The sequence below is a fragment of the Bombina bombina genome, chromosome 7 (genome assembly GCF_027579735.1).
Source record: "Bombina bombina isolate aBomBom1 chromosome 7, aBomBom1.pri, whole genome shotgun sequence".
NCBI lineage: Eukaryota > Metazoa > Chordata > Amphibia > Anura > Bombinatoridae > Bombina > Bombina bombina.
In genome coordinates this window covers 406806816-406832378 of record NC_069505.1, presented here as the reverse complement: position 1 = coordinate 406832378, position 25563 = coordinate 406806816, and the positions used below count along the sequence as shown (strand labels likewise).

General features: G+C 41.2%; 1 protein-coding gene across 1 annotated transcript in view; it reads right to left on the bottom strand.

The window, feature by feature from the left end:
* LOC128636401 (centromere protein P-like) overlaps window positions 1–25563 on the bottom strand; it is a 103962-nt gene that overhangs the window by 54762 nt on the left and 23637 nt on the right. Inside the window, exon 4 of the mRNA XM_053689421.1 lies at window positions 14276–14301. Within this exon, the coding sequence (XP_053545396.1) occupies window positions 14276–14301 (26 nt within the window). The remainder of the gene's footprint in view (window positions 1–14275; window positions 14302–25563) is intronic.

Genomic DNA, 25563 nt, shown 5'->3' with positions numbered 1-25563 from the left:
TAAAATTTGGAAAAAGTATGAAGAGAAGACCAAGTTGCAGCCTTGCAAATCTGATCAACAGAAGCCTCATTCTTAAAGGCCCAAGTGGAAGCCACAGCTCTAGTAGAATGTGCTGTAATTCTTTCAGGAGGCTGCTGTCCAGCAGTCTCATAGGCTAACCGTATTATGCTACGAAGCCAAAAAGAGAGAGAGGTAGCCGAAGCTTTTTGACCTCTCCTCTGACCAGAATAAACGACAAACAGGGAAGACGTTTGTCGAAAATCCTTAGTTGCCTGTAGATAAAATTTCAGGGCACGGACTAAATCTAGATTGTGTAGCAGACGTTCCTTCTTCGAAGAAGGATTAGGACACAAAGATGGAACAACAATCTCTTGATTGATATTCCTGTTAGTGACCACCTTAGGTAGGAACCCAGGTTTAGTACGCAGAACTACCTTGTCTGAATGAAAAATCAGATAAGGAGAATCACAATGTAAGGCAGATAACTCAGAGACTCTTCGAGCCGAGGAAATCGCCATTAAAAACAGAACTTTCCAAGATAACAGCTTGATATCATTGGAATGAAGGGGTTCAAAACGGAACACCCTGTAAAACATTAAGAACTAAGTTCAAACTCCATGGTGGAGCAACAGTTTTAAACACAGGCTTGATCCTAGCTAAAGCCTGACAAAAAGCTTGAACGTCCGGAACTTCTGACAGACGTTTGTGTAAAAGAATGGACAGAGCTGAAATCTGTCCCTTTAAGGAACTAGCGGATAAACCCTTTTCTAAACCTTCTTGTAGAAAAGACAATATCCTCGGAATCCTAACCTTACTCCATGAGTAACTCTTGGATTCGCACCAATATAAGTATTTGCGCCATATCTTATGGTAAATCTTTCTGGTAACAGGCTTCCTAGCCTGTATTAAGGTATCAATAACTGACTCAGAAAAACCACGTTTTGATAAAATCAAGCGTTCAATTTCCAAGCAGTCAGCTTCAGAGAAATTAGATTTTGATGTTTGAAGGGACTCTGGATCAGAAGGTCCTGTTTCAGAGGTAGAGACCAAGGTGGACAGGATGACATGTCCACTAGATCTGCATACCAAGTCCTGCGTGGCCATGCAGGCGCTATTAGAATCACTGATGCTCTCTCCTGTTTGATTCTGGCAATCAATCGAGGAAGCATCAGGAAGGGTGGAAACACATAAGCCATCCCGAAGGTCCAAGGTGCTGTCAAAGCATCTATCAGAACCGCTCCCGGATCCCTGGATCTGGACCCGTAACGAGGAAGCTTGGCGTTCTGTCGAGACGCCATGAGATCTATCTCTGGTTTGCCCCAACTTCGAAGTATTTGGGCAAAGACCTCCGGATGAAGTCCCCACTCCCCCGGATGAAAAGTCTGACGACTTAGGAAATCCGCCTCCCAGTTCTCCACTCCCGGGATGTGGATTGCTGACAGGTGGCAAGAGTGAGACTCTGCCCAGCGAATTATCTTTGATACTTCCATCATTGCTAGGGAGCTTCTTGTCCCTCCCTGATGGTTGATGTAAGCTACAGTCTTGATGTTGTCCGACTGAAACCTGATGAACCCCCGAGTTGTTAACTGGGGCCAAGCCAGAAGGGCATTGAGAACTGCTCTCAATTCCAGAATTTTTATTGGCAGGAGACTCTCCTCCTGATTCCATTGTCCCTGAGCCTTCAGAGAATTCCAGACAGCGCCCCAACCTAGTAGGCTGGCGTCTGTTGTTACAATTGTCCAGTCCGGCCTGCTGAATGGCATCCCCCTGGACAGATGTGGCCGAGAAAGCCACCATAGAAGAGAATTTCTGGTCTCTTGATCCAGATTCAAAGTAGGGGACAAGTCTGAGTAATCGCCATTCCACTGACTTAGCATGCACAATTGCAGCGGTCTGAGATGTAGGTGTGCAAAGGGTACTATGTCCATTGCCGCTACCATTAAGCCGATCACCTCCATGCATTGAGCTACTGACGGGTGTTGAATGGAATGAAGGACACGGCATGCATTTTGAAGCTTTGTTAACCTGTCTTCTGTCAGGTAAATCTTCATTTCTACAGAATCTATAAGAGTCCCCAAGAAGGGAACTCTTGTGAGTGGAAAGAGAGAACTCTTCTTTTCGTTCACCTTCCATCCATGCGACCTTAGAAATGCCAGTACTAACTCTGTATGAGACTTGGCAGTTTGAAAGCTTGAAGCTTGTATCAGAATGTCGTCTAGGTACGGAGCTACCGAAATTCCTCGCGGTCTTAGTACCGCCAGAAGAGCACCCAGAACCTTCGTGAAGATTCTTGGAGCCGTAGCCAATCCGAATGGAAGAGCTACAATCTGGTAATGCCTGTCTAGGAAGGCAAACCTTAGATACCGGTAATGATCTTTGTGAATCGGTATGTGAAGGTAAGCATCCTTTAAATCCACTGTGGTCATGTACTGACCCTTTTGGATCATGGGTAAGATTGTCCGAATAGTTTCCATTTTGAACGATGGAACTCTTAGGAATTTGTTTAGGATTTTTAAATCCAGGATTGGCCTGAAAGTTCCCTCTTTTTTGGGAACCACAAACAGATTTGAGTAAAACCCTTGTCCTTGTTCCGACCGCGGAACCGGATGGATCACTCCCATTAGTAAAAGATCTTGTACACAGCGTAGAAACGCCTCTTTCTTTATTTGGTTTGTTGACAACCTTGACAGATGAAATCTCCCTTTTGGGGGAGAGGATTTGAAGTCCAGAAGGTATCCCTGAGATATGATCTCTAACGCCCAGGGATCCTGGACATCTCTTGCCCAAGCCTGGGCGAAGAGAGAAAGTCTGCCCCCCACTAGATCCGTTCCCGGATCGGGGGCCCTCAATTCATGCTGTCTTAGGGGCAGCAGCAGGTTTCCTGGCCTGCTTGCCCTTGTTCCAGGACTGGTTAGGTCTCCAGCCTTGTCTGTAGCGAGCAACAGCTCCTTCCTGTTTTGGTGCAGAGGAAGTTGATGCTGCTCCTGCTTTGAAATTCCGAAAGGAACGAAAATTAGACTGTCTAGCCTTAGGTTTGGCTTTGTCTTGAGGCAGGGCATGGCCCTTACCTCCTGTAATGTCAGCGATAATTTCTTTCAACCCGGGCCCGAATAAGGTCTGCCCTTTGAAAGGTATGTTAAGTAATTTAGATTTAGAAGTAACGTCAGCTGACCAGGATTTTAGCCACAGTGCTCTGCGTGCCTGAATGGCGAATCCGGAATTCTTGGCCGTAAGTTTAGTTAAATGTACTACGGCATCCGAAATAAATGAATTAGCTAGCTTAAGTGTCTTAAGCTTGTTTGAAATCTCATCTATAGTTATTGAGTCAAGAGTCTCTTCCAGGGACTCGGACCAAAAAGAGGCCGCGGCCGTGACAGACGCAATACATGCAAGGGGTTGCAATATAAAACCTTGTTGAACAAACATTTTCTTAAGGTAACCCTCTAATTTTTTATCCATTGGATCTGAAAAGGCACAGCTATCCTCCACCGGGATAGTGGTACACTTAGCCAGAGTAGAAACCGCTCCCTCCACCTTAGGGACCGTCTGCCATAAGTCCCGTGTGGTGGCGTCTATTGGAAACATTTTTCTAAACACAGGAGGGGGGGGAAAAGGGTACACCGGGCCTATCCCACTCCTTAGCAATTATCTCTGTAAGCCTCTTAGGTATAGGAAATACGTCAGTACTCGCCGGGTACCCGCATAGTATCTATCCAGCCTACATAATTTCTCTGGGATTGCAACGGTGTTACAATCATTTAGAGCTGCTAAAACCTCCCCTAACAGTACACGGAGGTTTTCGAGTTTAAACTTAAAATTAGAAATGTCTGAATCCATTCTATTGGGATCAGAACCGTCACCTGCTGATTGAAGCTCTCCGTCCTCATGTTCAGCATACTGTGACGCAGTATCAGACATGGCCCTATTATCAACAGCGCACTCTGTTCTCACCCCAGAGTGATCACGCTTACCTCTTAGTTCTGGTAATTTAGCCAAAACTTCAGTCATAACATTAGCCATATCCTGTAATGTGATTTGTAATGGCCGCCCTGATGTACTCGGCGCTACAATATCACGCACCTCCCGAGCGGGAGATGCAGGTACTGACACGTGAGGCGAGTTAGTCGACATAACTCTCCCCTCGTTGTTTGGTGAAATATGTTCAATTTGTACAGATTGACTTTTATTTAAAGTAGCATCAATGCAATTAGTACATAAATTTCTATTGGGCTCCACTATGGCTTTAGCACATATAGCACAGAGATATTCCTCTGAGTCAGACATGTTTAACACACTAGCAATTAAACTAGCAACTTGGAAATACTTTTCAAAGTAATTTACAAATAATATGAAAACGTACTGTGCCTTTAAGAAGCACAGAAAAAGGTTATGACAGTTGAGAACTAACTATAACATCAATCTTTTACGGTAAATACACAATTTTAGCAAAGGATTGCCCCCATTAGCAATGGATAACTAACCCTGATAGCAGAAAAAAAGTACAGAAATAAACGTTTTTTATCACAGTCAGCTACAACCTCACAGCTCTGCTGTGAGTGATTACCTCCCTCAAAATAAGTTTTGAAGACCCCTGAGCTCTGTAGAGACGAACCGGATCATGCAGGGAAGACAAGAGACTTCTGACTGAATTTTTTGATGCGTAGCAAAAACGCCAAAATAGGCCCCTCCCCCTCACACACAACAGTGAGGGAGATCAGTAAACTGTCTTAAATTAAATAAAACGACTGCCAAGTGGAAAAAAACAGTGCCCAAAACATTTTTTCACCCAGTACCTCAGAAAATTAAACGATTTAACATGCCAGCAAAAACGTTTAATATCAAATAAATGAAATGACATTAGAAAGCCTGTTGCTAGTCACTGCAAATTAGGCTAAAGTCTTATGCATACAGTATTATCCCAGTGAAGTGCCATTCCCCAGAATACTGAAGTGTAAAATATACATACATGACAGCCTGATACCAGTTGCTACTACTGCATTTAAGGCTGAGATTACATTAAATCGGTATGGCAGAATTTTCTCAGTCAAATTCCATTGTCAGAAAATAATATGCTGCTACATACCTCTTTGCAGATTAACCTGCCCGCTGTCCCCTGATCTGAAGTTTACCTCTCCTCAGATGGCCGAGAACAGCAATATGATCTTAACTACGCCGGCTAAAATCATACAAAAAACTCAGGTAGATTCTTCTTCAAACTCTACCAGAGAAGGAACAACACACTCCGGTGCTGTTATAAAATAACAAACTTTTGATTGAAGGTATAAAACTAAGTATAATCACCACAGTCCTCTCACACATCCTATCTATTAGTTGGGTGCAAGAGAATGACTGGGTGTGACGTAGAGGGGAGGAGCTATATAGCAGCTCTGCTGGGTGAATCCTCTTGCACTTCCTGTTGGGGAGGAGTTAATATCCCAGAAGTAATGATGACCCGTGGACAGACCACACTTAACATGAGAAATAAATGCATTAGAGCACTTTCTTGTTGCATTTTTATGGCCCTTTAAAGGGGATGTTAAACATGTTAGACATAAAGATGTATTCAAAGCAAAGAATTAGATGTATTTTTACAATTATATTAGTTGTTTAAATATTAAAAATATAATTGTAAAGGTTAAGGGGTAGATTTATTAAAGGTCAAGCGGACATGATTCGCTGTAGTGAATCATGTCCGCTAAATGATGACAGCATATCCTGTCGGCATTCATCATTGCACAAGCATTTATAGTGAAATGCTTGTGCAATGCCACCCCCCTGCTCACTGGCCGCTCACCCGGCTGCTAGCAGGGGGTGACAATCATCCTGATCGAATTGGGATGATTTCAGTCCACCACCTTCTTAACTTCCGTTTCAGGGGAGCCTGAAATGATGGGCGTTCATTAATAAATCTACCCCTTAGTTTCTATAAAGTATATTAGTTTCTATAAAGTAATGGGTGCCACCTTGTTTAAACTAGTTTTCTATTTATCTCTGTCTTCTGCAAACAAAGCTCTTTTAGATTATGATATGTTCCACACAGCCATGTCCGGACAGTCCATTTTATAGCCAGTTTTATATTTGTTCCCAATTGTCTTCAGCAGGGGAAACAGATATGGGGAAACTTAAGTTCAAACATGTCGGAACTCATTACTTTATAGAAATTCACTGGGATTTAGAAAACCAACAATTTTCAGAGTTAAATAACAGGAAAAGGTAATAAAATAAATAACGATACTATATTACAAAGGTTTTTAACGACACATATTTGAACATTTTTATAGTACAATCTCATACTGTTGAATATCCCTTTAATAAAAAAGGAAAAAAGAAAATAGGCCAATAATTTGCATTACATGAACTATATCTAGCTTGCATAAGAACCAGAGGATTTGTGAGACAAGGAAAGGTATGACAGGATATAACAGTTACCTTTATACATCAGTGTAATCATAAAGCCAGATATATGGGCACATCTCAACCATTTTACAGGAAGTATACATGGAAACTGGAAACTCATCAGTGTCTATGATTAAGCCTGCTAGGCATGCCCATGCCTTTTGTTATTCTGGTGCTTTTGATGTCAATAAAGGAGCGTTTGATTTGAAGTTTGCTGGTATTTCTTGTCTGTTTATGATTTACCTTTACCCAGTTCCAAATTTTTTAACCAAGCTTGTATCTCACTGGCCGACCGGCCACCACCTGATTGGAGGAGAATACTGGACGGACTGAATTCGTCATAGGCAACACTTTGTGGGAGAGCAGTACTCTTGAGGAATCGGATGCTGGTAAGAAACGGCTTCACACAGCGTTGACATAAGTGGGTATCGACGCAAGGTATTGCCGTGATGCCTCGATATTTAGGCATCCTGCAATACCCTCTGGTAAGCAACCGATGCAGCGATGGTGCCGATCGTTGGTGGCGTGGGAGGGACAGGAGGGAGGCGGGTGGGCGGCCCATTGCTGGAGGAGTTCCGGTGTGAGGTCCGGGAGCACGCGCTATGGGGCGGGAGCAGGTGGCACCACTACACTATGGAACATCTTCAGTGAAGGAAGGAGGGAGAGGGCAATAGTAAAAATTTGGGAAAGGTCTCGGGGGGGGGGGGGGGGGAAGCTACACTATGGAAAAATGGGTATAATACTTTTTATTTAAATAAGCATAATTTTACTGTGAAAGATAGAAAGATGGCCGCAAATAGGTAGAGGGGGGAGGGTTAGAGAGCTGTTTGGGGGGGGGGGGAATCAGGGAGGTTGGAGTGTAAGGGGGGATCCTACACTGAAGAAACTTTATAAAATACAAAAAAAAAAAAGTTAAAAAAAAAAAAAGCCTTTTTTTAGACTTTCTGCCAGTACTTAAGATGGGGGTGACATTTGGGGGGTGGGGGAGGGAATAGAGCTGTTTGAGAGGGGTCAGGGAGGGATCAGGGGGTGGGATGTGTCAGGTGGGAGGCTGATCTCTACACTAAAGCTAAAATTAACCCTACATAATACAAGTGTGGTGCGCAGGGGCATTTAGCGGCCTTCTAATTACCAAAAAGCAATGCCAAAGCCATATATGTCTGCTATTTCTGAACAAAGGGGATTCCCAGAGAAGCATTTACAACCATTTGTGCCATAATTGCACAAGCTGTTTGTAAATAATTTCAGTGAGAAACCTAAAGTTTGTGAAAAAGTTCAGGATTTTTAAAAAACAGAATTTATGTTTACCTGATAAATTACTTTCTCCAACGGTGTGTCCGGTCCACGGCGTCATCCTTACTTGTGGGATATTCTCTTCCCCAACAGGAAATGGCAAAGAGCCCAGCAAAGCTGGTCACATGATCCCTCCTAGGCTCCGCCTTCCCCAGTCATTCGACCGACGTAAAGGAGGAATATTTGCATAGGAGAAACCATATGATACCGTGGTGACTGTAGTTAAAGAAAATAAATTATCAGACCTGATTAAAAAACCAGGGCGGGCCGTGGACCGGACACACCGTTGGAGAAAGTAATTTATCAGGTAAACATAAATTCTGTTTTCTCCAACATAGGTGTGTCCGGTCCACGGCGTCATCCTTACTTGTGGGAACCAATACCAAAGCTTTAGGACACGGATGAAGGGAGGGAGCAAATCAGGTCACCTAGATGGAAGGCACCACGGCTTGCAAAACCTTTCTCCCAAAAATAGCCTCAGAAGAAGCAAAAGTATCAAACTTGTAAAATTTTGTAAAAGTGTGCAGTGAAGACCAAGTCGCTGCCTTACATATCTGATCAACAGAAGCCTCGTTCTTGAAGGCCCATGTGGAAGCCACAGCCCTAGTGGAATGAGCTGTGATTCTTTCAGGAGGCTGCCGTCCGGCAGTCTCATAAGCCAATCTGATGATGCTTTTAATCCAAAAAGAGAGAGAGGTAGAAGTTGCTTTTTGACCTCTCCTTTTACCAGAATAAACAACAAACAAGGAAGATGTTTGTCTAAAATCCTTTGTAGCATCTAAATAGAATTTTAGAGCACGAACAACATCCAAATTGTGCAACAAACGTTCCTTCTTTGAAACTGGATTCGGACACAAAGAAGGCACGACTATCTCCTGGTTAATGTTTTTGTTAGAAACAACTTTCGGAAGAAAACCAGGTTTAGTACGTAAAACCACCTTATCTGCATGGAACACCAGATAAGGAGGAGAACACTGCAGAGCAGATAATTCTGAAACTCTTCTAGCAGAAGAAATTGCAACCAAAAACAAAACTTTCCAAGATAATAACTTAATATCAACGGAATGTAAGGGTTCAAACGGAACCCCCTGAAGAACTGAAAGAACTAAATTGAGACTCCAAGGAGGAGTCAAAGGTTTGTAAACAGGCTTGATTCTAACCAGAGCCTGAACAAAGGCTTGAACATCTGGCACAGCTGCCAGCTTTTTGTGAAGTAACACAGACAAGGCAGAAATCTGTCCCTTCAAGGAACTTGCAGATAATCCTTTCTCCAAACCTTCTTGAAGAAAGGATAGAATCTTAGGAATTTTTACCTTGTCCCAAGGGAATCCTTTAGATTCACACCAACAGATATATTTTTTCCATATTTTGTGGTAAATTTTTCTAGTTACAGGCTTTCTGGCCTGAACAAGAGTATCAATGACAGAATCTGAGAACCCTCGCTTTGATAAGATCAAGCGTTCAATCTCCAAGCAGTCAGTTGGAGTGAGACCAGATTCAGATGTTCGAACGGACCTTGAACAAGAAGGTCTCGTCTCAAAGGTAGCTTCCATGGTGGAGCCGATGACATATTCACCAGGTCTGCATACCAAGTCCTGCGTGGCCACGCAGGAGCTATCAAGATCACCGATGCCCTCTCCTGATTGATCCTGGCTACCAGCCTGGGGATGAGAGGAAACGGCGGGAATACATAAGCTAGTTTGAAGGTCCAAGGTGCTACTAGTGCATCTACTAGAGTCGCCTTGGGATCCCTGGATCTGGACCCGTAGCAAGGAACCTTGAAGTTCTGACGAGAGGCCATCAGATCCATGTCTGGAATGCCCCACAATTGAGTAATTTGGGCAAAGATTTCCGGATGGAGTTCCCACTCCCCCGGATGAAATGTCTGACGACTCAGAAAATCCGCTTCCCAATTTTCCACTCCTGGGATGTGGATTGCAGACAAGTGGCAGGAGTGAGTCTCCGCCCATTGAATGATTTTGGTCACTTCTTCCATCGCCAGGGAACTCCTTGTTCCCCCCTGATGGTTGATGTACGCAACAGTCGTCATGTTGTCTGATTGAAACCGTATGAACTTGGCCCTTGCTAGCTGAGGCCAAGCCTTGAGAGCATTGAATATCGCTCTCAGTTCCAGAATATTTATCGGGAGAAGAGATTCTTCCCGAGACCAAAGACCCTGAGCTTTCAGGGGTCCCCAGACCGCGCCCCAGCCCACCAGACTGGCGTCGGTCGTGACAATGACCCACTCTGGTCTGCGGAAGCTCATCCCCTGTGACAGGTTGTCCAGGGACAGCCACCAACGGAGTGAATCTCTGGTCCTCTGATCTACTTGTATCGTCGGAGACAAGTCTGTATAGTCCCCATTCCACTGACTGAGCATGCACAGTTGTAATGGTCTTAGATGAATTCGCGCAAAAGGAACTATGTCCATTGCCGCTACCATCAAACCTATTACTTCCATGCACTGCGCTATGGAAGGAAGAGGAACAGAATGAAGTATTTGACAAGAGTTTAGAAGTTTTGATTTTCTGGCCTCTGTCAGAAAAATCCTCATTTCTAAGGAGTCTATTATTGTTCCCAAGAAGGGAACCCTTGTTGACGGAGATAGAGAACTTTTTTCTACGTTCACTTTCCACCCGTGAGATCTGAGAAAGGCCAGGACAATGTCCGTGTGAGCCTTTGCTTGAGGAAGGGACGACGCTTGAATCAGAATGTCGTCCAAGTAAGGTACTACTGCAATGCCCCTTGGTCTTAGCACCGCTAGAAGGGACCCTAGTACCTTTGTGAAAATCCTTGGAGCAGTGGCTAATCCGAACGGAAGTGCCACAAACTGGTAATGCTTGTCCAGGAATGCGAACCTTAGGAACCGATGATGTTCCTTGTGGATAGGAATATGTAGATACGCATCCTTTAAATCCACCGTGGTCATGAATTGACCTTCCTGGATGGAAGGAAGAATTGTTCGAATGGTTTCCATTTTGAACGATGGAACCTTGAGAAACTTGTTTAGGATCTTGAGATCTAAGATTGGTCTGAATGTTCCCTCTTTTTTGGGAACTACGAACAGATTGGAGTAGAACCCCATCCCTTGTTCTCCTAAAGGAACAGGATGAATCACTCCCATTTTTAACAGGTCTTCTACACAATGTAAGAATGCCTGTCTTTTTATGTGGTCTGAAGACAATTGAGACCTGTGGAACCTCCCCCTTGGGGGAAGCCCCTTGAATTCCAGAAGATAACCTTGGGAGACTATTTCTAGTGCCCAAGGATCCAGAACATCTCTTGCCCAAGCCTGAGCGAAGAGAGAGAGTCTGCCCCCCACCAGATCCGGTCCCGGATCGGGGGCCAACATCTCATGCTGTCTTGGTAGCAGTGGCAGGTTTCTTGGCCTGCTTTCCTTTGTTCCAGCCTTGCATTGGTCTCCAGGCTGGCTTGGCTTGAGAAGTATTACCCTCTTGCTTAGAGGACGTAGCACTTGGGGCTGGTCCGTTTCTGCGAAAGGGACGAAAATTAGGTTTATTTTTGGCCTTGAAAGACCTATCCTGAGGAAGGGCGTGGCCCTTGCCCCCAGTGATATCAGAGATAATCTCTTTCAAGTCAGGGCCAAACAGCGTTTTCCCCTTGAAAGGAATGTTAAGCAATTTGTTCTTGGAAGACGCATCCGCTGACCAAGATTTTAACCAAAGCGCTCTGCGCGCCACAATAGCAAAACCAGAATTTTTCGCCGCTAACCTAGCCAATTGCAAAGTGGCGTCTAGGGTGAAAGAATTAGCCAATTTGAGAGCATGAATTCTGTCCATAATCTCCTCATAAGAAGAAGAATTATTATTGAGCGCCTTTTCTAGCTCATCGAACCAGAAACACGCTGCTGTAGTGACAGGAACAATGCATGAAATTGGTTGTAGAAGGTAACCTTGCTGAACAAACATCTTTTTAAGCAAACCCTCTAATTTTTTATCCATAGGATCTTTGAAAGCACAACTATCTTCTATGGGTATAGTGGTGCGTTTGTTTAGAGTAGAAACCGCCCCCTCGACCTTGGGGACTGTCTGCCATAAGTCCTTTCTGGGGTCGACCATAGGAAACAATTTTTTAAATATGGGGGGAGGGACGAAAGGTATACCGGGCCTTTCCCATTCTTTATTTACAATGTCCGCCACCCGCTTGGGTATAGGAAAAGCTTCGGGGGGCCCCGGGACCTCTAGGAACTTGTCCATTTTACATAGTTTCTCTGGAATGACCAAATTCTCACAATCATCCAGAGTGGATAACACCTCCTTAAGCAGAGCGCGGAGATGTTCCAATTTAAATTTAAATGTAATCACATCAGGTTCAGCTTGTTGAGAAATTTTCCCTGAATCTGAAATTTCTCCCTCAGACAAAACCTCCCTGGCCCCCTCAGACTGGTGTAGGGGCCCTTCAGAACCAATATCATCAGCGTCCTCATGCTCTTCAGTATTTTCTAAAACAGAGCAGTCGCGCTTTCGCTGATAAGTGGGCATTTTGGCTAAAATGTTTTTGATAGAATTATCCATTACAGCCGTTAATTGTTGCATAGTAAGGAGTATTGGCGCGCTAGATGTACTAGGGGCCTCCTGTGTGGGCAAGACTGGTGTAGACGAAGGAGGGGATGATGCAGTACCATGCTTACTCCCCTCACTTGAGGAATCATCTTGGGCATCATTTTCTCTAAATTTTGTGTCACATAAATCACATCTATTTAAATGAGAAGGAACCTTGGCTTCCCCACATTCAGAACACAGTCTATCTGGTAGTTCAGACATGTTAAACAGGCAAAAACTTGATAACAAAGTACAAAAAACGTTTTAGAATAAACCGTTACTGTCACTTTAAATTTTAAACTGAACACACTTTATTACTGCAATTGCGAAAAAGTATTAAGGAATTGTTCAAAATTCACCAAAATTTCACCACAGTGTCTTAAAGCCTTAAAAGTATTGCACACCAAATTTGGAAGCTTTAACCCTTAAAATAACGGAACCGGAGCCGTTTTTATATTTAACCCCTTTACAGTCCCTGGTATCTGCTTTGCTGAGACCCAACCAAGCCCAAAGGGGAATACGATACCAAATGACGCCTTCAGAAAGTCTTTTCTATGTATCAGAGCTCCTCACACATGCATCTGCATGTCATGCTTCTCAAAAACAAGTGCGCAATAGAGGCGCGAAAATGAGACTCTGCCTGTGATTAGGGAAAGCCCCTAGAGAATAAGGTGTCCAATACAGTGCCTGCCGGTTATTTTACATAATTCCCAAGATTAAAATAATTCCTCAAGGCTATGGAGTATAAAATATGTTTATATATAAATCGATTTAGCCCAGAAAATGTCTACAGTCTTAAAAAGCCCTTGTGAAGCCCTTTTTTTTCTTTCTGTAATAAAAATGGCTTACCGGATCCCATAGGGAAAATGACAGCTTCCAGCATTACATCGTCTTGTTAGAATGTGTCATACCTCAAGCAGCAAAAGTCTGCTCACTGTTCCCCCAACTGAAGTTAATTCCTCTCAACAGTCCTGTGTGGAAACAGCCATCGATTTTAGTAACGGTTGCTAAAATCATTTTCCTCTTACAAACAGAAATCTTCATCTCTTTTCTGTTTCAGAGTAAATAGTACATACCAGCACTATTTTAAAATAACAAACTCTTGATTGAATAATAAAAACTACAGTTAAACACTAAAAAACTCTAAGCCATCTCCGTGGAGATGTTGCCTGTACAACGGCAAAGAGAATGACTGGGGAAGGCGGAGCCTAGGAGGGATCATGTGACCAGCTTTGCTGGGCTCTTTGCCATTTCCTGTTGGGGAAGAGAATATCCCACAAGTAAGGATGACGCCGTGGACCGGACACACCTATGTTGGAGAAAACTTTTTATCGCATTTGGCAGTAAAATGGTGGCATGAAATATACCAAAATGGGCCTAGATCAATACTTTGGGTTGTCTACTAAAATAAATATATACATGTGAAGGGATATTCAGGGATTCCTGACAGATATCAGTGTTACAATGTAACTAGCGCTAATTTTGGGGAAAAAAATGGTTTGAAAAAAAGCAAAGTGCTACTTGTACTTATTGCCCTATAACTTGCAAAGAGCATGTAAACATTGGGTATTTCTAAACTCAGGACAAAATTTAGAAACTATTTAGCATGGGTGTTTCTTGGTGGTTGAAGATGTGTAACAGATTTTGGGAGTTAAATTTAGAAAAAAATTGTTTTGTTTTTTTTCCATCATATTTTATCATTTTTTTAAAATAGTAAATTGTAAGATATGATGAAAATAATGGTATCTTTAGAAAGTCAATTTAATGGCGAGAAAAACAGTATATAATATGTGTGTGTACAGTAAATGAGTAAGAGGAGAATTACAGCTAAACACAAACATGGCAGAAATGTAAAAATAGCCCTGGGCTGGTCCCTAACGGTAAGAAAACTGAAAAATGGTCTGGTCACTAAGGGGTTAAAATTGTTTTCTCTATCCGATTCATGAAATAATTATTTGGGTTTTGTGTCCCTTTAATAGGACAGTATACTGTAAAATTGTTTTTCCCTTGAACACCACTTGTACCATAGAGGATTGTAATGTTTTGTATTCTGTGAAGAAAATGGTTCAAAAGATGGAAAACAGAATTTATGTTTACCTGATAAATTTCTTTCTCCAACGGTGTGTCCGGTCCACGGCGTCATCCTTACTTGTGGGATATTCTCTTCCCCAACAGGAAATGGCAAAGAGCCCAGCAAAGCTGGTCACATGATCCCTCCTAGGCTCCGCCTACCCCAGTCATTCGACCGACGTTAAGGAGGAATATTAGCATAGGAGAAACCATATGGTACCGTGGTGACTGTAGTTAAAGAAAATAAATTATCAGACCTGATTAAAAAAACCAGGGCGGGCCGTGGACCGGACACACCGTTGGAGAAAGAAATTTATCAGGTAAACATAAATTCTGTTTTCTCCAACATAGGTGTGTCCGGTCCACGGCGTCATCCTTACTTGTGGGAACCAATACCAAAGCTTTAGGACACGGATGAAGGGAGGGAGCAAATCAGGTCACCTAAATGGAAGGCACCACGGCTTGCAAAACCTTTCTCCCAAAAATAGCCTCAGAAGAAGCAAAAGTATCAAACTTGTAAAATTTGGTAAAAGTGTGCAGTGAAGACCAAGTCGCTGCCCTACATATCTGATCAACAGAAGCCTCGTTCTTGAAGGCCCATGTGGAAGCCACAGCCCTAGTGGAATGAGCTGTGATTCTTTCGGGAGGCTGCCGTCCGGCAGTCTCGTAAGCCAATCTGATGATGCTTTTGATCCAAAACGAGAGAGAGGTAGAAGTTGCTTTTTGACCTCTCCTTTTACCTGAATAAACAACAAACAAGGAAGATGTTTGTCTAAAATCCTTTGTAGCATCTAAATAGAATTTTAGAGCGCGAACAACATCCAAATTGTGCAACAAACGTTCCTTCTTTGAAACTGGTTTCGGGCACAGAGAAGGTACGATAATCTCCTGGTTAATGTTTTTGTTAGAAACAACTTTTGGAAGAAAACCAGGTTTAGTACGTAAAACCACCTTATCTGCATGGAACACCAGATAAGGAGGAGAGCACTGCAGAGCAGATAATTCTGAAACTCTTCTAGCAGAAGAAATTGCAACTAAAAACAAAACTTTCCAAGATAATAACTTAATATCAACGGAATGTAAGGGTTCAAACGGAACCCCCTGAAGAACTGAAAGAACTAAATTGAGACTCCAAGGAGGAGTCAAAGGTTTGTAAACAGGCTTGATTCTAACCAGAGCCTGAACAAAGGCTTGAACATCTGGCACAGCTGCCAGCTTTTTGTGAAGTAACACCGACAAGGCAGAAATCTGTCCCTTCAGGGAACTTGCCGATAAACCCTTTTCCAATCCTTCTTGAAGGAAGGATAGAATCCTAGGAATCTTAACCTTGTCCCAAGGGAATCCTTTAGATTCACACCAACAGATATATTTTTTCCAAATTTTGTGGTAAATCTTTCTAGTTACAGGCTTTCTGGCCTGAACAAGAGTATCGATAACAGAATCTGAGAAACCTCGCTTCGATAAAATCAAGCGTTCAATCTCCAGGCAGTCAGCTGGAGTGAAACCAGATTCGGATGTTCGAACGGACCCTGAACAAGAAGGTCTCGTCTCAAAGGTAGCTTCCAAGGTGGAGCCGATGACATATTCACCAGATCTGCATACCAAGTCCTGCGTGGCCACGCAGGAGCTATCAAGATCACCGACGCCCTCTCCTGATTGATCCTGGCTACCAGCCTGGGAATGAGAGGAAACGGCGGAAACACATAAGCTAGTTTGAAGGTCCAAGGTGCTACTAGTGCATCCACTAGAGCCGCCTTGGGATCCCTGGATCTGGACCCGTAACAGGGAACTTTGAAGTTCTGACGAGAGGCCATTAGATCCATGTCTGGAATGCCCCACAGCTGAGTGACTAGGGCAAAGATTTCCGGATGGAGTTCCCACTCCCCCGGATGCAATGTCTGACGACTCAGAAAATCCGCTTCCCAATTTTCCACTCCCGGGATGTGGATAGCAGACAGGTGGCAGGAGTGAGACTCCGCCCATAGAATAATCTTGGTCACTTCCTCCATCGCTAGGGAACTCCTTGTTCCCCCCTGATGGTTGATGTACGCAACAGTCGTCATGTTGTCTGATTGAAACCGTATGAACTTGGTCCTCGCTAGCTGAGGCCAAGCCTTGAGAGCATTGAATATCGCTCTTAGTTCCAGAATATTTATCGGTAGAAGAGATTCTTCCCGAGACCAAAGACCCTGAGCTTTCAGGGATCCCCAGACCGCGCCCCAGCCCGTCAGACTGGCGTCGGTCGTGACAATGACCCACTCTGGTCTGCGGAATGTCATCCCTTGTGACAGTTTGTCCAGGGACAGCCACCAACGGAGTGAGTCTCTGGTCCTCTGATTTACTTGTACCTTTGGAGACAAGTCTGTATAGTCCCCATTCCACTGACTGAGCATGCACAGTTGTAATGGTCTTAGATGAATGCGCGCAAAAGGAACTATGTCCATTGCCGCTACCATCAACCCGATCACTTCCATGCACTGAGCTACGGAAGGAAGAGGAACGGAATGGAGTATCCGACAAGAGTCCAGAAGCTTTGTTATTCTGGCCTCTGTTAGAAAAATCCTCATTTCTGAGGAGTCTATAATTGTTCCCAAGAAGGGAACCCTTGTTGACGGGGATAGAGAACTCTTTTCCACGTTCACTTTCCAGCCGTGAGATCTGAGAAAGGCCAGGACGATGTCCGTGTGAGCCTTTGCTCGAGGGAGGGACGACGCTTGAATCAGAATGTCGTCCAGGTAGGGTACTACTGCAATGCCCCTTGGTCTTAGCACCGCTAGAAGGGACCCTAGTACCTTTGTGAAAATCCTTGGAGCAGTGGCTAATCCGAAAGGAAGCGCCACGAACTGGTAATGTTTGTCCAGGAATGCAAACCTTAGGAACCGATGATGTTCCTTGTGGATAGGAATATGTAGATACGCATCCTTTAAATCCACCGTGGTCATGAATTGACCTTCCTGGATGGAAGGAAGGATAGTTCGAATGGTTTCCATCTTGAACGATGGGACCTTGAGAAATTTGTTTAAGATCTTGAGATCTAGGATTGGTCTGAACGTTCCCTCTTTTTTGGGAACTATGAACAGATTGGAGTAGAACCCCATCCCTTGTTCTCTTAATGGAACAGGATGAATCACTCCCATTTTTAACAGGTCTTCTACACAATGTAAGAACGCCTGTCTTTTTATGTGGTCTGAAGACAACTGAGACCTGTGGAACCTCCCCCTTGGGGGAAGTCCCTTGAATTCCAGAAGATAACCCTGGGAGACTATTTCTAGCGCCCAAGGATCCAGAACATCTCTTGCCCAAGCCTGAGCGAAGAGAGAGAGTCTGCCCCCCACCAGATCCGGTCCCGGATCGGGGGCCAATATTTCATGCTGTCTTGGTAGCAGTGGCAGGTTTCTTGGCCTGCTTTCCCTTGTTCCAGCCTTGCATTGGTCTCCAAGCTGGCTTGGCCTGAGAAGTATTACCCTCTTGCTTAGAGGACGTAGCACCTTGGGCTGGTCCGTTTTTACGAAAGGGACGAAAATTAGGTCTATTTTTAGCCTTGAAAGGCCGATCCTGAGGAAGGGCGTGGCCCTTACCCCCAGTGATATCAGAGATAATCTCTTTCAAGTCAGGACCAAACAGCGTTTTCCCCTTGAAAGGAATGTTTAGTAGCTTGTTCTTGGAAGACGCATCAGCCGACCAAGATTTCAACCAAAGCGCTCTGCGCGCCACAATAGCAAACCCAGAATTCTTAGCCGCTAACTTAGCCAATTGCAAAGAGGCGTCTAGAGTGAAAGAATTAGCCAATTTGAGAGCATTGACTCTGTCCATAATCTCCTCATAAGGAGGAGAGTCACTATCGAGCACCTTAATCAGTTCATCAAACCAGAAATATGCGGCTGTAGTGACAGGGACAATGCATGAAATGGGTTGTAGAAGGTAACCCTGCTGAACAAACATCTTTTTAAGCAAACCTTCTAATTTTTTATCCATAGGATCTTTGAAAGCACAACTATCCTCTATGGGAATAGTGGTGCGTTTGTTTAAAGTAGAAACCGCTCCCTCGACCTTGGGGACTGACTGCCATAAGTCCTTTCTGGGGTCGACCATAGGAAACAATTTTTTAAATATGGGGGGAGGGACGAAAGGAATACCGGGCCTTTCCCATTCTTTATTAACAATGTCCGCCACCCGCTTGGGTATAGGAAAAGCTTCTGGGAGCCCCGGCACCTCTAGGAACTTGTCCATTTTACATAGTTTCTCTGGGATGACCAAATTTTCACAATCATCCAGAGTGGATAATACCTCCTTAAGCAAAATGCGGAGATGTTCCAATTTAAATTTAAATGTAATCACATCAGATTCAGCCTGCTGAGAAATGTTCCCTAAATCAGTAATTTCTCCCTCAGACAAAACCTCCCTGGCCCCCTCAGATTGGGTTAGGGGCCCTTCAGAGATATTAATATCAGCGTCGTCATGCTCTTCAGTAACTAAAACAGAGCATCCACGCTTACGCTGACAAGGGTTCATTTTGGCTAAAATGTTTTTGACAGAATTATCCATTACAGCCGTTAATTGTTGCATAGTAAGGAGTATTGGCGCGCTAGATGTACTAGGGGCCTCCTGAGTGGGCAAGACTCGTGTAGACGAAGGAGGGAATGATGCAGTACCATGCTTACTCCCCTCACTTGAGGAATCATCTTGGGCATCATTGTCATTATCACATAAATCACATTTATTTAAATGAATAGGAATTCTGGCTTCCCCACATTCAGAACACAGTCTATCTGGTAGTTCAGACATGTTAAACAGGCATAAACTTGATAAGAAAGTACAAAAAGCGTTTTAAAATAAAACCGTTACTGTCGCTTTAAATTTTAAACTGAACACACTTTATTACTGCAATTGCGAAAAAACATGAAGGAATTGTTCAAAATTCACCAAATTTTCACCACAGTGTCTTAAAGCCTTGAAAATATTGCACACCAATTTTGGAAGCTTTAACCCTTAAAATAACGGAACCGGAGCCGTTTAAAGCTTTAACCCCTTTACAGTCCCTGGTATCTGCTTTGCTGAGACCCAACCAAACCCAAAGGGGAATACGATACCAAATGACGCCTTCAGAAGACTTTTATAAGTATCAGAGCTCCTCTCACATGCGACTGCATGCCATGCCTCTCAAAAACAAGTGCGCAACACCGGCGCGAAAATGAGACTCTGCCTATGCTTTGGGAAAGCCCCTAAAGAATAAGGTGTCTAAAACAGTGCCTGCCGATATTATTATATCAAAATACCCAGAATAAATGATTCCTCAAGGCTAAATAAGTGTTAATATCAATCGATTTAGCCCAAAAAAAGTCTACAGTCTAAATAAGCCCTTGTGAAGCCCTTATTTACAATCGTAATAAACATGGCTTACCGGATCCCATAGGGAAAATGACAGCTTCCAGCATTACATCGTCTTGTTAGAATGTGTCATACCTCAAGCAGCAAGGGACTGCAAACTGTTCCCCCAACTGAAGTTAATTGCTCTCAACAGTCCTGTGTGGAACAGCCATGGATTTTAGTTACGGTTGCTAAAATCATTTTCCTCATACAAACAGAATTCTTCATCTCTTTTCTGTTTCTGAGTAAATAGTACGTACCAGCACTATTTGAAAATAACAAACTCTTGATTGAATAATGAAAAACTACAGTTAAACACTAAAAAACTCTAAGCCATCTCCGTGGAGATGTTGCCTGTACAACGGCAAAGAGAATGACTGGGGTAGGCGGAGCCTAGGAGGGATCATGTGACCAGCTTTGCTGGGCTCTTTGCCATTTCCTGTTGGGGAAGAGAATATCCCACAAGTAAGGATGACGCCGTGGACCGGACACACCTATGTTGGAGAAACTATGATTTTTTTTTATTGTGTTTTAAGAACATATCTGTCACATATTGTAAGTTGATTATGAGTGGAGCACTATTTATCGCTCCCACTCAAGCGTCAACTCCGCTAGAAGCACAGAGGCAGAACTTTTTTTCACTTTCTGAGATGAGTTTTTTGTTTAGCAAAAAATAAAATTCTGAAGGTAGTTTTGAAACAAAATTAATTTTAAATTAGTTTATACTACAGCACCAGCCCAATTGTAATTTGTTGATTAACTAGAGAATAAAGCATTAACCAATGCTCTGCTCAGTATTTGACTGCTCTCTTCAAACAGCTCTTCACTCTGGCTGCACTGTGTTGAGGAAAAGTTACACAGTGAAGTCAGAGTACAGTGCTGCTTGAAACAGCTTTAGGGGAAGTAAGCTTTTTGTGCACATCGGATACAGTGCATGTTACAAGTTGAAAGTTAAAGTTTTTTTAATATTTTATATGTAATATAAGCTTTAAGAATACTACGTTTTTATGTGCTCTAACCCGGGCTCGTTAAGATCTACATTGAGAAACACAATGCACAAAACACATCTTGTACATTCCTATGTTCGTCAAATAGAAAATAATGTACTTTTATCATTAAATACATATTTCTATATATGAAAATTATCAATCCTTGGATTGATGGAGTGTACACCTATATAGCACTCATTCCCTAATTGATAGTGACAAAAATTGGACAAGAGCTGTGTCTCCTTGGAGGAGAGTGTGCGTGGGGATAATTATTAAAATATAACCTTTATTGGTAATCCTTTAAAAATATAAGGCAACAAACACAATTGACATACAAACTTTATTAAAAACACAGGTTTGGGTCTTAGTAAATTATTATCCGTTGTTCACGGAGTGCATTACGTGGTTGTGGTGTGTATTAAAAATTACTTGGGTTGGGAGTCGGGTTAATCCCAGTGATTATATAGTGATTTGTTGTACTTTGAGCTTATATTTGAGAAGGCTATGGTGTTGTGATATTTACTCTATTGTTATGTATGTGGTCTATGACTCACAATTCAAATCAAATTTTAATATTAGAGGTATTAGCGTAAATATCCCATATTATCACCAAAGTTTATTATTAATGCTTGTAAAATTGCATTTAATATATATCTTAGTGAGACACTACTTAATTTCCTAGTAGTTGTATTCTTATTTCAGTATGATATTGTAGGAAATATATGCATACTGCTGTTTTAAATAGCCTCCTAGCTATATAAATACAAAAAGTACTTTCTGTGTGTAGTATAATAATACTGGTCAGTAAGTTAATGTATTAACCCCTGTGATGTCTTGGATCGTATATTTGTCAATACTTAAGTATGCACAAGCATTGTGCTTGAATCATTACACAGAAATTGTATTTTTTAAATTTCTTTGAATTTTTAAAGTTAATAGTGTGTACTATAATTGTTATAACAGTAACATATTTAAGTAACTTAGTAGCTCTATTGGATCTTGGCGTTCTTAAATCTTTGATATTATTGGTAACACGCTTCTGGTATCAATTCTCAAGAAAGTGTTTGGTGGTAATATTCACATCATTTGTTTCTCTAATAGTTTAATATTAGGATCTTACGATGTATGAGTTATGGTATTCTTGTGAGTATACTATAATATTGCAAAAAAATTGTTTAGCCGTTCTTGGTATAATAATTATGCTCTTAGTATGTATCAACTATTGTTTAGTGGTATCAAATAATTAAATCATGTTGTCCACTTAGGCCTTAAAAGTTGTTAGCGGTATTATGGCGTGAATTTACTAAATATTAGCGTTTTTTTCTGTATATTGGATCTTCGTACTCCTAACCGCTTGCTAAATGCACGCTTTTGATACTGGTTGTTTTTTAAAGTAATTCGCTAAGTATTTGCATTATTATATCTAGGCTTAATGTATCACATATATAACTGTTTGCAATATTTGCAATACTAGCGATATTGTATTTATGTCAAATGTATAACAATATTAACCGCTTACTAAGTCCAGGCTTAATGTATCACATATATCTAAGCTTAATGTATCACCTATATAACTGCTTGCATTATTTGCAATACTTGCGATACTGTATCTATGTCAGATGTATAACAATGTTAACCGCTTACTAAATCCAGGGCTATAACTGTCAATTTAGCGTGAAGTGCTTCGCTAAATAATGGCAGTGTTGTATGTATGTTTAGAGCTCCATAAATCTGGCCGTTGGCCGGTTCTAAGCTTCTAATATCAAATGATCTTACTACTGAGTTAACTCCGTTTACAAGTAAATTTACTTAATATTGTGCACAACCACAATAGTTATATATAATATAAAGACCTCTATTCCTGTTAATTAAAAAATGCTAACTGGCATTCTACAAACAATTCCCTAACATGTTTCGCCACTAACGTGGCTTTTTCAAAGGGTACAGCGCGGCCATGAAGATGTCTATTTATTGGCTGGCACTACTCCTCCTATTGGACGTTTTAAACCAATCAGATTGTTCCTGACGAGGAACCAATCATTGAATGTGAGACAGCCTGTGTGCATTAGAGACGGAATATTATTGGATAAGGCTGTTATCACATTCAATGATTGGTTCCTCGTCAGGAACAATCTGATTGGTTTAAAACGTCCAATAGGAGGAGTAGTGCCAGCCAATAAATAGACATCTTCATGGCCGCGCCGTACCCTTTGAAAAAGCCACGTTAGTGGCGAAACATGTTAGGGAATTGTTTGTAGAATGCCAGTTAGCATTTTTTAATTAGCAGGAATAGAGGTCTTTATATTATATATAACTATTGTGGTTGTGCACAATATTAAGTAAATTTACTTGTAAACGGAGTTAACTCAGTAGTAAGATCATTTGATATTAGAAGCTTAGAACCGGCCAACGGCCAGATTTATGGAGCTCTAAACATACATACAACACTGCCATTATTTAGCGAAGCACTTCACGCTAAATTGACAGTTATAGCCCTGGATTTAGTAAGCGGTTAACATTGTTATACATCTGACATAGATACAGTATCGCAAGTATTGCAAATAATGCAAGCAGTTATATAGGTGATACATTAAGCTTAGATATATGTGATACATTAAGCCTGGACTTAGTAAGCGGTTAATATTGTTATACATTTGACATAAATACAATATCGCTAGTATTGCAAATATTGCAAACAGTTATATATGTGATACATTAAGCCTAGATATAATAATGCAAATACTTAGCGAATTACTTTAAAATACAACCAGTATCAAAAGCGTGCATTTAGCAAGCGGTTAGGAGTACGAAGATCCAATATACAGAAAAAAACGCTAATATTTAGTAAATTCACGCCATAATACCGCTAACAACTTTTAAGGCCTAAGTGGACAACATGATTTAATTATTTGATACCACTAAACAATAGTTGATACATACTAAGAGCATAATTATTATACCAAGAACAGCTAAAAAAATTTTTTGCAATATTATAGTATACTCACAAGAATACCATAACTCATACATCGTAAGATCCTAATATTAAACTATTAGAGAAACAAATGATGTGAATATTACCACCAAACACTTTCTTGAGAATTGATACCAGAAGCGTGTTACCAATAATGTCAAAGATTTAAGAACGCCAAGATCCAATAGAGCTACTAAGTTACTTAAATATGTTACTGTTATAACAATTATAGTACACACTATTAACTTTAAAAATTCAAAGAAATTTAAAAAATACAATTTCTGTGTAATGATTCAAGCACAATGCTTGTGCATACTTAAGTATTGACAAATATACGATCCAAGACATCACAGGGGTTAATACATTAACTTACTGACCAGTATTATTATACTACACACAGAAAGTACTTTTTGTATTTATATAGCTAGGAGGCTATTTAAAACAGCAGTATGCATATATTTCCTACAATATCATACTGAAATAAGAATACAACTACTAGGAAATTAAGTAGTGTCTCACTAAGATATATATTAAATGCAATTTTACAAGCATTAATAATAAACTTTGGTGATAATATGGGATATTTACGCTAATACCTCTAATATTAAAATTTGATTTGAATTGTGAGTCATAGACCACATACATAACAATAGAGTAAATATCACAACACCATAGCCTTCTCAAATATAAGCTCAAAGTACAACAAATCACTATATAATCACTGGGATTAACCCGACTCCCAACCCAAGTAATTTTTAATACACACCACAACCACGTAATGCACTCCGTGAACAACGGATAATAATTTACTAAGACCCAAACCTGTGTTTTTAATAAAGTTTGTATGTCAATTGTGTTTGTTGCCTTATATTTTTAAAGGATTACCAATAAAGGTTATATTTTAATAATTATCCCCACGCACACTCTCCTCCAAGGAGACACAGCTCTTGTCCAATTTTTGTCACTATCAATTAGGGAATGAGTGCTATATAGGTGTACACTCCATCAATCCAAGGATTGATAATTTTCGTCTGACAAAACAAGTACACAGCACCTCAGCCATTTTTTAGTAACACAATAAATCTGGATGGATACTTAAACCATATTACCTGAACCAGAGATCACTAGGCTACCCTAAGTTGTAAATTTAAGCAGTGCCATTAGTATCCCCCCTTTTTCTTTGTTATATTTCTATATATATCTGATACTGCTCATGTAACATATATCTATACCTATATATCTATAGTGATATATAGGTATTTACATATATATATATATATATATATATATATATATATATATAAAAATAAATATGTATTTAAAAATTCAAAGGAAATTTTCCTGTAAGTGACGAATATTGGAATGTGAAATATGTACAATAAATATAAAGTAAAACACAAATACAGTACATCTGTACACACAGCTATACATAAATATATACTGCTTTAGACGTGTATGTACAGTATGTATGTATGTACTGTATCTCTATGTTAAAGCCCTTTGCAGACTTTTTTTACCCTAGCACCTGAGACCTTATATTTTTGAGCCCTTATAACTTTTGATTGCAATATTTTTCTTTAATATTTTTTTATTAGTGTTATTGTACTTTTAAATGTATTTTGATTTTTTTTGTGCAACTTTTTATTTGAACGTAACAGTTAACCAGAGCTCTGAAGCCGCACTAACCCAACACTCATTAAATTAAATTGCGCTCGAGTTAACCTGTTTACGTTCAACTTGTAATACCCATGCTACTTCCGACGCAAGCAAACACCCGTGATAAACCCCTTTTCACTTGCGCGTAACAGTTAGCGCTCCACTTGTAATGTGGCCCATAATTGGTAAATGCTTGAAAGCTCATTCAGGGTGACATAGGGAAAAACCCGATAGACTCAAAGGCATCAAATGTGAACAA